General features: G+C 38.9%; 1 protein-coding gene across 2 annotated transcripts in view; it reads left to right on the forward strand.

Annotated features, from left to right (window-relative positions):
* Positions 1–17081, forward strand: part of ZNF521 (zinc finger protein 521) — a 270405-nt gene that overhangs the window by 112335 nt on the left and 140989 nt on the right. For both annotated transcript variants that reach the window (XM_069468172.1, XM_069468173.1), the window contains one exon: positions 1193–4545. In XM_069468172.1, coding sequence (XP_069324273.1) covers positions 1193–4545 — 3353 coding nt within the window. The remainder of the gene's footprint in view (positions 1–1192; positions 4546–17081) is intronic.

The following is a 17081-nucleotide window of genomic DNA, read 5'->3' on the forward strand; positions in this document are numbered from 1 at the left end:
GTTTTGAAAAGCAAAAAAAAAATGTTTCACAACCTGTTTCAAGAAGGTCTTATTTTCCAATTGGATGTCAAGAAGGCAACAGAAATAGGAGTGCACATTTGCTAAGAACATGGTTTTAAAAACCACCTAATACAGGGTACAGTGCCTTTATAGATAACTTGCTAAGTTTATATCTGGCTCTCAGTCTTGTTTGTCTTCTTTTTGTTACTCATAAATCTTTCAGCATTTACCATAATCATTTATCACTTTTCCTGTTTCCAGTTTTTTACAAGTTGCTTTGTCTCTGCTCACCTCAAAGTGCAGGTCCTGTTTAGCTAAGGAAGTTCAGGCTGCAGAAGCTTTTGCAAAAGGAAGAAATGGTGGGCCACCTCTTGAACTTTCCAAACAAAATACACTATTAAAATCTGGCCTTTGTGAAACTCTCATTTTTTCTTGATCCTGGCTGATCCTAGCTACATGTAATATCTAGCAATACCCTTCTAACATTTAATAATCCATTTTCTGGCCTATGGTATTCGAACCTTTCAGTTATTGAAGAAATCCTGGTTGTCTTTCATTACACAAGACATAATTATTATTGTGTTTTCTGTCTTCTTTCATGTGCTTACTTTTTAATATTTTTTTGCTGAAAGCAATAAGGTCTGTATCAATAAGAACCCCCATAAAAGATTTTGGTCTTCAGAATTGCCTTTTTATATAAAAACAAGCAAAATGCAGAGGGAATTTTTTATTAAATATTAGACATCTGGGTTGACTGCATTAATTTTAAATCATTCCTGTAATATTTCCTCTTTTCATTTGGTTCTTCAGATGCTCACATAGTATGCAAATCATTTTAGAATGAATACAAAAGAAACATTAAATATATTAAAATCTGCATTTTAATAAAATTGTCAATGTGTAATATATACCTTGCTTCTAAGGAAGAATGATAAAAAGTAATAAAAGGATAATTTAGACATAGAACTATTTAATATCTTTTTATATTTTACAACCCAACAAAAAGTAAATGTAGAATAAAAGCTTTGGGCTCAGATTTGAAAATGTCTCACTCAAATATTCTTTCCTCCATTTTTTTCTCCCTAAAAAGTTCAGAAGCATCCAACTATGCATGCTTGTCAAAATGGTATAGTAAACTCACTCTTGACTTCTTAATATGTAAAATGCAATGTCTGATTGCTTCTCGTTGCAGATGGAGTGGATGTTGAAGATGACCCCACTTGCTCTTGGCCAGCTTCTTCACCGTCTAGCAAGGACCAGACTTCCCCTAGCCATGGAGAAGGTTGTGATTTTGGAGAAGAAGAAGGTGGCCCTGGACTTCCATACCCGTGTCAGTTCTGTGACAAGTCATTTAGCCGCCTCAGCTACCTAAAGCACCATGAGCAGAGTCACAGTGACAAACTGCCTTTCAAATGCACCTACTGCAGTAGGCTGTTCAAACACAAGCGTAGCCGAGATCGCCATATAAAACTGCACACAGGGGACAAGAAGTACCACTGCAGTGAGTGTGATGCCGCGTTCTCCAGAAGTGACCACTTGAAGATCCACTTAAAGACTCACACGTCCAACAAGCCATATAAATGTGCCATTTGTCGCCGTGGGTTCCTGTCCTCTAGCTCCTTACACGGACACATGCAGGTTCACGAGAGGAACAAGGACGGTTCCCAGTCTGGTTCCAGGATGGAGGACTGGAAGCTGAAGGACACTCAGAAGTGCAGTCAGTGCGAGGAAGGCTTTGACTTCCCGGAAGACCTCCAGAAGCACATTGCAGAGTGCCACCCGGAATGCTCTCCCAATGAGGACCGAGCAGCCCTCCAGTGTGTCTACTGCCATGAGCTCTTTGTAGAGGAGACCTCCCTCATGAACCACATGGAGCAGGTGCACGGTGGGGAGAAGAAGAACTCGTGCAGCATTTGTTCTGAGAGTTTCCACACAGTCGAGGAGCTGTACAGCCACATGGACAGTCACCAGCAACCAGAGTCGTGCAATCACAGCAACAGCCCGTCCTTGGTCACGGTGGGCTACACCTCCGTGTCCAGCACGACTCCAGATTCCAACCTCTCAGTGGACAGCTCAACAATGGTGGAAGCTGCCCCACCAATCCCAAAGAGTCGAGGGAGGAAGAGGGCTGCTCAGCAAACCCCTGACATGACTGGCCCCTCAAGTAAACAAGCAAAAGTTACCTACAGCTGTATTTACTGCAACAAGCAGTTATTTTCAAGTCTTGCAGTTCTGCAGATTCACCTGAAAACTATGCATTTAGATAAGCCAGAACAGGCCCATATTTGTCAGTATTGCTTAGAGGTACTGCCCTCACTCTATAACCTAAATGAACATCTTAAGCAAGTGCATGAAGCTCAGGACCCAGGTCTGATTGTTTCTGCCATGCCTGCCATAGTCTACCAGTGCAACTTCTGTTCTGAAGTTGTCAATGACCTCAACACTCTTCAGGAACACATCCGATGTTCTCATGGATTTGCAAACCCTGCAGCTAAAGACAGTAATGCATTCTTTTGTCCTCATTGCTATATGGGGTTTCTCACTGACTCTTCCCTTGAAGAGCATATAAGACAGGTCCACTGTGACCTCAGTGGCTCCCGATTTGGGTCTCCAGTGCTTGGGACTCCAAAAGAACCAGTAGTAGAAGTCTATTCTTGTTCCTATTGTACAAATTCGCCAATATTCAACAGCGTTCTTAAACTGAACAAGCATATCAAAGAGAATCATAAAAACATTCCCTTGGCCCTGAATTATATTCACAATGGGAAGAAATCAAGGGCCTTGAGCCCCCTCTCTCCTGTGGCCATAGAGCAGACATCTCTTAAGATGATGCAGGCAGTAGGAGGTGCGCCTGCACGTCCAGCCGGAGAGTATATCTGTAATCAGTGTGGTGCTAAGTACACATCCCTAGACAGCTTTCAGACTCACCTAAAAACTCACCTCGACACTGTGCTTCCGAAATTGACCTGTCCTCAGTGCAACAAGGAATTCCCCAACCAGGAATCCTTGCTGAAGCACGTTACCATTCACTTTATGATCACCTCGACGTATTACATCTGTGAGAGTTGTGACAAGCAGTTCACATCCGTGGATGACCTTCAGAAACACCTGCTGGACATGCACACCTTTGTCTTCTTCCGCTGCACCCTCTGCCAAGAAGTTTTTGACTCAAAAGTCTCCATCCAGCTCCACTTGGCTGTGAAGCACAGTAACGAAAAGAAAGTGTATCGGTGCACATCCTGCAACTGGGACTTCCGCAACGAGACCGACTTGCAGCTCCACGTGAAACACAACCACCTGGAAAATCAAGGGAAAGTGCACAAGTGCATTTTCTGCGGCGAGTCCTTCGGCACCGAGGTAGAGCTGCAGTGTCACATCACCACGCACAGTAAGAAGTACAACTGCAAGTTCTGCAGCAAGGCCTTCCACGCCATCATCCTGCTAGAGAAACACTTGCGAGAAAAGCATTGTGTGTTTGAAACCAAGACGCCCAACTGTGGAACAAACGGCGCTTCTGAGCAAGTGCAGAAAGAGGAGGTGGAGCTGCAGACTTTGCTGACCAACAGCCAGGAGTCCCACAACAGTCACGATGGCAGTGAAGAAGATGTTGACACCTCCGAGCCCATGTACGGGTGCGACATTTGTGGGGCAGCCTACACTATGGAAACTCTGCTGCAGAATCACCAGCTCCGAGACCACAACATCAGACCCGGAGAAAGTGCCATCGTGAAAAAGAAAGCTGAGCTCATCAAAGGGAATTACAAGTGCAACGTGTGCTCTCGAACCTTCTTCTCTGAAAATGGCCTCCGCGAACATATGCAGACCCACCTGGGCCCCGTCAAACACTACATGTGCCCTATTTGCGGAGAGCGGTTTCCCTCCCTTTTAACTCTTACTGAACACAAAGTCACACATAGTAAGAGTCTCGATACCGGAAACTGCCGGATTTGCAAGATGCCTCTCCAGAGTGAGGAGGAGTTTTTAGAGCATTGCCAAATGCACCCGGACTTGAGGAATTCCCTGACGGGCTTTCGCTGCGTGGTGTGCATGCAGACGGTGACCTCCACCTTGGAACTCAAAATCCATGGGACATTCCACATGCAAAAGACAGGGAATGGGTCTGCAGTCCAGACCACAGGGCGTGGCCAGCACATCCAAAAACTATACAAGTGCGCATCTTGCCTCAAAGAGTTCCGTTCCAAGCAAGATCTGGTGAAACTTGACATCAACGGCCTGCCATATGGTCTTTGTGCCGGCTGCGTGAATCTCAGTAAGAGCGGCAGCCCAGGCATCAACATCCCTCCCGGCACGAATAGACCGGGCTTGGGCCAGAATGAGAATCTGAGTGCCATGGAGGGTAAAGGCAAGGCAGGGGCACTGAAGACTCGCTGCTCGAGCTGTAACGTCAAGTTCGAGTCTGAGAGTGAACTCCAGAACCACATCCAAACCATCCACCGAGAGCTCGTGCCAGACAGCAACAGCACACAGTTGAAAACTCCACAAGTATCACCAATGCCCAGAATCAGCCCCTCCCAGTCGGATGAGGTAACTCGCCTTTTTAATGTTTGCTGTTTACCCGTCTCAAGAAACTCTCCCCACTTTATGTTTACACTTTCCACAGCTTTATTTACCGTCATGTGCCAAAAGATGCTTACATTGAAATGCAATGGTTTCTTTCCCCCGTAGCCATTAGCTAGCAATTACTTGCTTCTTGATAAGCAGCATTTTGGCTGGAATGGTGCAAAATAGGACTAATTCCAGTCTCCCTAGGATATTGTCTTCTCTATGACTGAAGAGACCAGCGCTCATGCCAACACCACTGAGATCTGGAATCTCAGCGTAGCTTCACCGAGAGTTGCAATCCCCAGCTATGACTTGTGTGTTATGGCAGAGAGATAATGACACAAAAGTAAGATACTAGGAGCCAACATGCTGGCTTAGAGTAAATTAAAAAGAATATATATTTGGGGATAACAAATTGGGTAAGGGTGGCTTTTTAATACCGTGTTATCAACACTCACTGTTTTTCTTTGTCTTCTGGGTAGTGAGGAAAATGCCTTCTCACAACAGGATTTTTAAAAAGCCTCTATATTTATTAAGTACCACATGTCTGCCACTCTGTTGAAAGACACTATCCCTGAATCTTCACTCTTGGATTTCAAAATTAACGTGGTTTTTTTTTCCCCTTAGTTTCAGGGTAGTTTTATGTTTTCCTTGCCATGATGAGTACAAGAAACAAGTTCATTTATAATGAAATAGTTTTATAAGGTATCATTCTTCGAAGCTGAGCAGTGGATGGCTCATTTTCATATTTCTTTATACTTTCTTTATCACCTGGTTTCTAATAGCTCTTTCCGCTTTCCTACCTGCCCCTATCTAGAGAGCCATCCAAATAAAAACCCCAGGGAGATCCCTCTCCCTTCAGTTTGGGGTGACAGCATTTTCCTTATCTTGTCTCTGCACTCACACCCACTTGGAGCCCCCTGCGTCTGCCCGCAGATAGCCATCAGCCAGCCGGTAGGGGACAGCCCAGCTTCACGAAGGGTGGCATCTGTGTGACAGGCAAACTCCCAAACTTTGAAGCCACTTTTCCTTCTCCCCTCCCCAAGTAAATCTGTGCTTTTCTCTGATTTGAATAAATGAAATCCTTTTAAACTGATGAGGACTGTTGGAAGAACATAGTTTTGATAATGGCTCATGGCTCATGTGTTGGATCAAATAGTGTCTTGCAAAACAAGCAGTAGTAGTTAAATGAAATGAAGTTTTTCCAACTTTTTATTTGAAATATGTTTCAGCCTATAGAAAAGATAAAGGAATGACACAGTGAACACATGTGTGTGTTGTGTGTCTATGTCGCAGATTTCTCTCTCTCTGCAATCTTTTTTTTTTTATCAGCCTGAGTCACATGAAAGAAAGTTGCATACATCATGACATCTCCTAAGAATAAGGGCATTTTCCTATTTAACTATGATATCATTAGCGAAGGCAATGAAGTAAATTAGGGGAAGAAATTAGGTAAATCAGTAGTATTGTCTGTAAGAGTTTCATATTCAACTTTCCCCTATTGTTCCCAAAATATTTTATGTTTTTAAATGTTTTTGAATGAGAATTCCTGAAACATTTATGCAGAAAATTACTCCTGTTCTTTGTTTTTATTTTGTAATGTTTAACATACCTAGGGGAGTTTGCATATTCATGTTTAATTTAAATACTGTGTAAAGGTGATTTAAAATTACTGCATTAGTCTGTGTGTGTGTGTGTTTATGTGTGTGTGTGATGTGTTGTTTGTACATTTAAAATGAAGCAAAACTGGACTATCTTGTATCTTGGTAGATTGCTTATGAAAGGGCCTATGTCTGTTTCTTTATATCTGTTCATGGTTTATATTTTTCTGATATTTAAAAATTACTATATAATACCATTTAAGATGAAATATTTCAAAACGAAGGAGGATATATGAATAGTATTTACACCTTAATTTGGTTAGAGTTACTTTATTAGGAGAATTTATTCTTAAGGCTCTAATTATACCTAAAATCTGAATGATAGTTAGACAGCTTATCTATATTCTGCATTTACATAGGATAATTTAAAATATTTTTAAATATTTGTTTTTTAAGTTTTACAATTGTGTTTTTTAAGCACCTAGCTACCAAGGGTCAAAATGTCTCTTAAGGCAGAAGGGTACTTCCCTACTAGACCTGGTTAATAAGAGCTGGTGTGATGTCTTTAGTTGGTCAGATATTAGGATTCAGTTTTAAATATTTCCTTTGTGCCTCAGAAGTTCACTAATTTGTTCAACATTTTCATCGTTATTACTATCACCATATTTTAATTCATTATACTGTTTAAGTTATAAAATTTTATGTGATACCTTCTGCAATTAAAAATGTACAGTGGACCATATTATTTGCACTGACATAGAAAATTATCTAAACATACATAGAGTTTTACAAAAAAAGTCTAAAAGTAATGGGTTAGCAAGAGAAAGATGTACAATATTCATTTGTTCACATTCTGTTAGCCAAGTTAAACTTCTACAACTTCTCATCGTGAGTAGTGTGTAAATTTTTTTACCAAATTAGGTAAAGGAGACATTATTATATGTCTTTGCCAAAAGAGAGGTATATCATGTGGGAATAAATTTTATCACAAAAAGAAATAGGACATGCATGTCTATTGACTTAGATGTTCTAGGCAGGAATTGAAGGACTTCATGATATAGATGGTATGTTCACCTCTTCTTGCTGAGGTTTGAGACTTCAGAAATGAAAAGGAGACCACAGGAGATAATAAATCCTGGACACATAGATATTATCACAAACAAGCTTAGATTTTTCTGGAGCACGACTTATAGTCACACAGGGATGTTGGTAAATACTCACATGCATCTTTCAAAGACTAAAAAGAATGTTGTTTGACTGAGACCAGGTTACCTAATTAAAAGGGATTTAAATTTAAATATAAATCTGGGAAGGATAAGTACCATATAAAACCATACAACCCGAAAAAAATGAATGAAAGACAAGGCATGTGACACTCAAAGAAGGATAATAGTCGGTAGCTGTCATGTAATGGGGAGATTTAGAATTAAAGACAGGTCTGACTTTAAACCCCATATCTTTTGTTTAATACTTTCTGAATTTGTGAAAAATGCTTTCTTTGTCCCCAAATCCTCTGATTACTAATCTAAATTTGCTATGGAGATTTTGTTTTGAATAAAATATTTCAGAGAACCTATTTTTTTCTCCCTTTGCTCCTTCAAAGGTTGAGTATAATAGAAATTTACACATAACATGCAGTGAATTATGCCATGGATGATAAAGTTAATTTGGTACAGGAGGAACACTGGCCTTCTAGCTTTTTCCACACCCGAAGCACCTCGCAGTTACTGACATTTACTGTGTGCTGAATAAATGTTAGTTCTTGTGCAGTTCATCGACACTGGCCTGGCTGGTCAGGTGCTGCCCCATCTGGACCTCAGAATGTTGTCTCATGACTTTGAAGTTCTACAGTAGATACTGGGATCATGTGTCCTTCTGCCTCCATTTTTCCAGGATGCCTCATGGTCAGGTTTCCCCGAGGACTTCTTTACTCGCATTGCAACTCACACCATCCCCATCAGTCTACTGAAGTTGCTCTTGCCAGGGTGGCTGTTATCGTTGTGATCTTCATGTTGGGAGATGTGTGTACAGCGCCACGGAATCCAAACTGAAAGGGACAGTGGAGACCATCTGATTCGGTCACTTATTTTGCAGACAAGGAAACAGACCCAGATAATTAAGCTTTATGTAAGATGACACAGCTCGGAAGTGGTAGACGAGAGGCTAGAATCCAGGTCTCCAGCTCTGGGTTCGGGATTCTCTTTTCATAATCCCACAGCACTCACCTCCAGCTGCAGCTCGATCCCTGCCCTTTCCACAAAATCCTTTGGCATGGCTGTTGTCTTTGTCTTCTCATTCGTTTCCTCTGCTTGTGGCACAGGACCTTCTGCTTCTGTCACTTGACTGCAGCTGACTTCACTAAGGTCTCTTCTGGCTTAATTGACTGCTGTAGTGTACTTTTTTAAAAAAAGATAGCTTAGGTCAGTTATTCCTGCATGTCAGTTATTATTGTCACTAAGTGCTTGTCACTGTTGATTATCCTCTTGTTATTGAGCCCCTGTCCTCCTTCCTGGCTCCTCCATGCCTTCTCAATGCTCCGTGCCCTCTCCTTCCTTTGTGGGCTTCGTCCTGTAGGTTAGCGTTCCCCAGTGTTGCACCCACTCCACATACGCCCTCCACGGCCACATCCACCCCGTAGCTTTGACCACCACCATTTGCTGACTACTCTCCAAATAGCGTCTCCAAGGAACAGGAGGGAACCGTTGAGGCCGATGGAAATCCTCTGTGTCTTGACTGTGGTGGTGGTTACATGACTGCACACATGTGTCAGCACTCACCGGATAGAAAATCAGTGAATTGTTTTTATTGGAATTACACCGTGATGAAGTGAATTTAAAAAATATGACGATATCTCCAACTCAAATATTTCCACTGACCTTCAGAGTCAGCTGCCTGCTGGACATATCCACACAAGTTCCCGTGAACTTCAAAGTCAGTGGGTCTAGAATAGAACTCATCATCTTTTCTCTAAACCTGCTTTTTTCTCCTATATTTTCTATTTCATTTGTAGATCCATTGATCATCTTAGTCTCTTCCTTTTTACTCGACATCATTTGGTCATCAAGCCATATGATTCCAGCTCATGTGTACAGTTGACCTTTGAGCAGTGAGGGGATTAGGGGCTCTGACCCTTGCGCAATTGAAAATCCACCTATAACTTTTGACTCCCCCAAAATATAACTACTTATAGCCTACTATTGACTAGAAGCCTTACCAATATCATAAATAGTTGGTTGACACATATTTTATATGTGGCATATTCGTTATATATAGTATATACTATATTCTTACAATAATGTAAACTAGGGATAAGAAAGTCATAAGCAAGAGAATATATATTTACTATTCATTAAGTGGAAGTGGATCATCATAAAGGTCTTCATCCTTGTCATCTGCACATTGAGTAGGCTGAAGAAGAGGAGGTAGAGGAGGCGCTGGTCTTGCTGTCTCAGGGGTGGCAGAGACAGAAGAAAATCCACGTATGAGTAGATCCACGCAGTTCAAACCCGCATTGTTCCAGGGTCAGCTGTTTTTCTTAAATCAGCCCCTCCCTCCCTCCATCGCCTTACCACGTTCTAAGTTCAGTCTCTGATCATCTTCCCTAAACTACTGAAGCAGCCTTATAATTGGTCCCTCTGACTTTAGTCTCGTTATTTGCAAATCTATTTGCACACTGATTCCAGGACCATCTACCTAAAACACGAAACTGTCCAACATGTCCCTTCCTATTTGAGACATTTTAAGTGTTCTGCACCTCCATCCCCACAGGACAATCTGATGATCCTTTGATTGTGAAATGCAAGACCCTTCAGGTTTTGGCCCTCGAACACATTTTTCCTTCCTCTCCTTACCCGCACCTTATTCTGTAACTGGAAATACTTTAACTCACACACAACATATTGCCTCTCTGTCTTGCTGTGGCTGTCCTGTCCCTTCTACCCATATAACCTTTGTCCTCCTGACTGTCCTCCACCTTTGGGGAGGTTGTCCAGCTTACCCTTTCTTTGGAGATCGACTACCCTAGAAGGGTACCCACGAGCCTGACTTCCCACCAAAAGCATCTCCCTGCCCCTTGAATGCCCTGTGTATATGATTTGGAGTAAATAGTATATAAAAATTGCTACATTGTTCTATAATTACCTATTTACATTCTCTTTTCCTCGGATGAATTTCTTGGAGCAAGCACTTTCTCAATTTCCTATTCCTAATGCCTGTGACAGTGCCAGGCCCATAGGAGGCAGGTGCCTCCCTGCGTGGATGCCTAGGAACTTGCATCTGTCTGTGGCCCTTCCAGAGCCTCTTCTCATGCATGGCAGGACAGCTGGTCACCTCGATTTTTTCATGCAGGAAACCCCTCCACAGTGACTGGAACCCAGAAGCTGTGTCTTAACCATAGGATTGCTATGCATATTTTTACCCTATGTGGGCTCAAGATGTTTTTTCATCTTTGCAGTTCTGTCATAGATATCATGAGCACACACATGCCTGCTGTTTTATTTCCCTCCACCTCAAGGCCTGCTTTCCCAAAGAAGTTGTCATTGCTCCTGCCAAGGCTACCGATGGTCTATGAGAGAAAGTCTTTCTGGCCTCATCTCTGTAGTGTTAGGCAGAGGAGGAAGCTCTTTCCTTGACATGCCCCTCTCTGCCCTCGTGGCATTCCCTCTCCTGGTTTTCTTCCTACCTCTATCTTCGGAGACTTCTCTTCCTGTGCCTCTTTTAAAAATGTAGGAATTCTTCAAGGCTCACCCTTGGCTCTCTTTTTCTCTGTCTACTCTCAATAAGTACCTCATCTTTTCATGTGGCTCTAATGATCTCTATGCTAAGCATTCCCAAATTTCTATTCTAGCCTAGTTCCTGTTATTCTAGTTTATGTTACTGTGCTCTACACACAGCTTACCTTTTCCATTTGTATCTCTGTTAGATAATATGACGTGTTGTGTGTACACACTAAACCCTTGATTCTCTCTCCTTTTCCCAGATTTCCATCATTTTAGTAAAGGAAACCACCCTACACCCAATTACCCAAGCAAGAAAACGGGAAGTCATTCCTGATTCCTTCCTTTCCCTCAGTCTCCAAATTTAATCCATTAATAAGTACTATTGATTCCATTTCCAGCAAGTATCTTTACATGTCTTAGGCACTTCTTTCCACCTCCAAAGCCATCACCTTGGTCTAGGTTGCGATCATTTCTTGCCTGGATAGCGTAGTAGATGCCTAACAGCTTGCTCTCCCTTTCTGCCTGCCTCTAGTGCATTTTTCATGCTGCAGTTGGAAGTGTAGACATGTAAATTAAATGATGTCACTTAAAATTCTTCAGTGGCTTCCCACTTCCTCAAATAAATCCTGACGCCTCACCAGCTTACGAGGCCATGCACAGTCTGGCTGCGGCAGGCTGTTGTCACTTCATGCTGGGGACTTTTTCTCGTGCCCTCTGCCCCGCTTCCTGAACACGTGCTGCATCCTCACCTGGGCCGCTCTTTCCAGCCAGCCTTTGAGCCACTGGTTCTGTCTCATGTGTCAGGCGGGCCACCCTTCAAAGTCTTATCAAAGTTGGACTCCTCCTTAGGATTCTCATTTAAAATTGCCTTTATTTGTTTACTTGTTTATTTCCTTCTTCCTCTTTCCCTGGCAACTTATCCTAAGGGCTCACTATGCATTAGTTGAATAAATGAATATAGTGTAAGTACTTCAAAGTGACAAAAATAGTGTTTACTACATTTTATTTGCAGGTACATCTAGAAACTAATATATACGGATGTAGGTCATTTTGCTCAAAAGTACTTAGATGCTTTAAGGTTCGGTTTGATCTAAAAATATTAAAATAAGCTGAAAAACTTGCAGTTTCTAACTCTCTTCATGGTTCTTATACTGAAAATGGAAATGTACATGGTGACAATTCAGAATCTACCCAAGTTCCAGCATTTGGTATTATGTTGTTTTGTATGATAAAAATTTCCCTATGAGGCTGAGAAAGATAGGAGGTTGAAAAAAGTACTTTCAAGATTTTGTATTTCAAATTGCTGGTGCTAAGTTTTGCTAAGTTAAATATGCAAAGGACAAAAATAAATGGATTAAGCTCCCTTTAAACACTATTTAAAAATTAAGCAGAAAATTTACATGACCAAATAAATTTATTTGGATCCAAGATATTCTTGAAATAGACTGAATTTGCTTTGCCAAGTCCTGTCTCCATTGTTGTTGTCAGGTTCAATATTTGTTTGGCATCTACAGAGTAATCGTAGAACAGGGAGTTTATACCCTGGAGTAAATACCAGGTCATGGAACATGGAAGCAGCTATCTGGTGTTCATTCTGGTACCCAGTCCGGTGATCGCCTTGTGCTGATCATTGCTCCACACATTGCATTTGCTGCAGCTGCCGTCCCTAGGTTTTCTGTACTTGTAATTCTGGACTTTTTGCTGATGTTTTCCATATGGTTACAGTGTCTTTTTAGAAGATGAAATTTAAAAATAGGAATGTTTTTATATACAGCCATGAATCCTGGATTGCATATAATATCGGTCCTTTGGGTATCAGGCCAAAAGAATTTGAATCATCCTATGTAGTATTAGAACTTTATCTAGGAGGAGCACTTCACATTTTTGGTTGAAATTGTGTCAAGGTGGAGATTGGTAAATATCTATTCAAGATGATTTTGAATAATGAAAGAAAATTGAAAACTACATCCTGGATCTCTCATGACTGTATGTCTGTACCCACCCCATGATGCAGATGTAGTTTTCTATTATATGTGCTTTGTATTTCTAGAAACTTAACAGCCTAAACACAAGAACCTTGCCAAACGTTTTTAAAAAGCCTGAATAGCTGGTTCCCCTTATTTATACATTTTTTTAAACCATTCCACATTTTCTTTTTACCTTTTAAATGCCCACTTCTAAAGTTTCTATTCTTAATCTGCCTTTTTCTCCCCCCTCACTCCCATTTTCTATTACCTCCTTATCATCCCATACAGATGAGCAAAATATCAAGCTTCAATTTTCAACCTCTGTTTAACGCCCAGCCTTAAGATCTTCAGTTCCCCTTTAGACATTAGCAGTTAGACATTATGCTAGCCCTTTAATCAAACCAAACTGTAATTTCTTTTTATTTTTCTCATTTTGGCCAGTGTTTCATCTTTCTCCTGCTCATTCTTGTCTGAAACTTTATGTTTCCTGTATGCTCTCTACTTTCTTAATTTGGTGGGTCAAGCACTCACCGGGTGCTATTGATTTTTCTTTTGTAATTAATTGCTCTTCTGTGTGCATCTCGTGCATCCTTTCTCCAAGGCAGATTATACTGTAAATCTCAACTGGTCTCCTTCACTCTCTTTCTATCATAAAGCATAGCTCAACAAATTTAAAAGTTGAAGATCACACAAATAACATTCTCTGACCATAATACAAATCATTATAAATGAAAACGATACCTTTTAAAAACGTCATACGTTTTAAAGATAAAAATATGCATTGAACAAAGAAGGCATAAAAATAGAACTTAAAAATGCTAAGAACTGAAAGATAATTGCATTTCAAAAGTTATTAGCTATAACTAAAAGCAGTACTTAGGAAGTCATCAGAAAATAAGGAAAGCATAGTATCAATGCGATATCTCAACTTAATGTTACTAGGAACAGAACAACAAAATAAGCCCACAATAAATAGAAAGGAAGAAAACAATAAGGATACGAACAAAAGTAATGAAATAACAAAGAAACAACAAACGACAAGGAGGCCAACAAAGTAAAAAAGTTAGTTTTTTAAAAAGACTAACAAAATTTACAAACCTCTGGTGAGATTTATTAGTAAAAAAAAACAAAAGTAAATAATATTAATGAAAAGAGGAGCCTTACTTTAGATTTGCAGAAGTTAAACAAATAATAAGAGAACCACTACACATATCAAAATGACTATAATGAATAAGAATACAAGAATTCTTTTTTGAGAAAATGAAGAGCAACTGGAACTCTCTTACTTTATTAATGGGAGTATAATTTTGTGCAACTGCTTTGAAAAACTGTTGGGCAGTATATGCTAAAGTTAAATACCAGCCTATTTTATGCCTGCCAATTCTACTCCTAGATTTATATCTATGAGAAATAAGTGCATATGTTTACTGTAAGTTATGAACAAGAATATTCATAGTAGCTTTGTGCATATAAGCTTCCAACTGGAACCAATAAAAATGTCCATAAAAATAAAATGAATAAATATGTTTACATAATGATATGAATTTATCACATTCATACAATGGAGTAATGCATAACAATAAAGAAGAATGAACTATCACCATACAACAACCTGGATGACTCACATACAAAATGTTGAAACAAAGGAACCAGATACATACAAGTACATGACTCCATTCATGTAAAGTGAATGGGCAAAACTAATCTATGATGATTAAAGTCAGAGTAGTTAATAGATGGTACCAACTGGGAAGGGAAAAGAGGCAATCTTCTGGGTGCTGAAAATGTTTCATATTTTGCTGTATGTGGTGGCCACACTGGTGCATACATATGTAAAATTTCACCAAGCAATACACTTAGGATTACTGCAGTTTGCTATATGTTATGTCATTTCTCATTAAGATTTTATAAAAAATACCAAATATACAAGATAAAAAAAGGGTAAGAGAATACCATGAATAACTTTATGCAGGTAGTAGAGAATTTCAATGACAGTATGTGGAAATAGTCTTAGAATAATATAAGTTACCAAAACTGGCCCATGAAAAAAGAGAGAAGTATGATGATTCAATAAACATTAAAAAGTTTTATAAATTGTTGAAATATTTCCACAAAGAAAATACGAGGCCCAGGTTTCTTTCAAAGTGAGTTTTCCTAAACATACACAGAATTTCCAAACTGTGCCAGAAAATACAAAAAGAGGGAATGCTCCAATTCATTTAATGAATATGGCATAATCTAGATATCAAAATCAGACAAAGTTAGTAAAGAAGAAAAATCTCAGCCAATTTTACTCATATTACATTTTAACATTTCAAACAAAATAGTAACAAATTAAATCTACTGTGTATTAAAAGATTAAATATTATGACTGAAATGGATTTATCATGAGACTGCAAGGTAGGTTCAATCTCAGGAAATCAATTAATTTAGCACATTGACAGATTAAAGGAAGTAAATTATATTTTTATCTTAAGAGTTGCCAAAAAAATTACATCATGTTTAAAAAAGAACACTAAACTAGGAATAGACAGGAATACCCTTATCCTAATAAAGACCATTTAAAATACTGACTTAAGCAAGCATTGTAATTAGTGGAGGCATTTTAATGCTTTAATATTTTATAATTAAAATACTAAGGCTTGCTAGATGATCTAACCAACAAAGTAAGATAAAATCAAATGAATTTAAGTATTGAAAAAAATAGTATAAAAATTGAAAAGAAATATTAAACTGTCATATGCAGGTCTCATGTTTGCATATAAAGCAATACCTAGCTTTAGCAAAGTTGCTGGGTGCCAAATCATTTATGTCAACCAGATTTTTATTCACCAGCAAAAAACAGAAAATACTAGTTTTAAAACAATCCCAATTGTAATTGGAAGAAAAAACTAAGTACTTAGAAATAGGTCTTATAAAATATGTAAGACATTTATGGAGAGAATAATAAAAACAATATTGAAAGACCTAAATAAATGATCATATATAACTTGTAAATGGATAGGAAAACTCAATGCTGTAGAGTTGCCAATATCACTATACTGACCTAGAGATTCAGTGCTATTCTAGTGAATATTTCAACAGGTTTTAAAATGTATTTTTATATTTTTATTTTTTGGAACTTGACAAGCAGATTCCAAAATGTGTATGGAAGAATGAAAGGTCAAGAATAGCAAAGATACTCTTGAAAGAAAAGAACAGGCGGGAAGGATTTGTCCCACTATCTAGTCAATTTATAATAAATCTGCAGTGATTAGGATGGTGTGGTATTAGTCCACAGAACCAAATGGAGATTCCCCAAAAGAGATAGCACACATATAAAACTCAGGTTAGAATAGAGCTGCCTTTTGCTCGACAGTGGAGGAATGTATAGTGTATTCAACTCATCATTTATATATGGAATAAATTAAAAATAAAATTGAATCTCTCCTCATATGTATAAAAATTAGTTCCAGGTGTTTTAAAGACATAAATGTGTGAAAGGCAAAATCTTAAACCTTTTAGGAAAAAAATATAGAGAATATCTGTATTACCTTAGGTAAGGCAATGATTGTGTACACAAGCCTACACAGTATAAATCACAAATAAAATATGTTCATCAACATTAAAAATAATAACTTCTGTTTGCCCTAAGTTACCATACAGTGAGTGAAAATAAAAGCTACAAGATTATAAAACATATTTATAACACATATAACTAGAAAAATTATTAGTTTCCAAAATATATAAGAAACAGCCACAAACCAGTAGGTTTTTGGCTTATTTCTCACCAAATAAGAAAATGAGAAATTAACATGAACAGGCATTTTGCAAACAGGAAGCATAAAGGTCTAGTGAATATGTGAAACTATTTGTCCTCATTAGTAATATGGGAAATGAAAATTCAGACACAGAGTAATGAATTGGCTGGGAAGGCTGCATAGGAAGTTAAGCTGGGGGCCAGGCGTAAAGGTTTTTAATAGTTACACTTTATACATTACCTATGTTATAAATTCTCTTTATAAGCATTTAATATTTAACATACAAATAATCAGAACCAGCATGTGGGAGAGTAGGGTTTAAAAAAATCAGAACCATAAGTATAAATATAAAAGGAATACAGTGAATTCAAAATAGTGTTTTAAAAATTCTAGCTATATACTCATACCTGCAAAAGGCTGTGAGCCTGAAACCTGTTCTTTCATTGTCACAAGTAAGTTTATTAAGTATTGTAGAGGTAGTAAAGGCATGTT

The sequence above is a fragment of the Eulemur rufifrons genome, chromosome 5, assembly GCF_041146395.1.
Source record: "Eulemur rufifrons isolate Redbay chromosome 5, OSU_ERuf_1, whole genome shotgun sequence".
Lineage (NCBI taxonomy): Eukaryota > Metazoa > Chordata > Mammalia > Primates > Lemuridae > Eulemur > Eulemur rufifrons.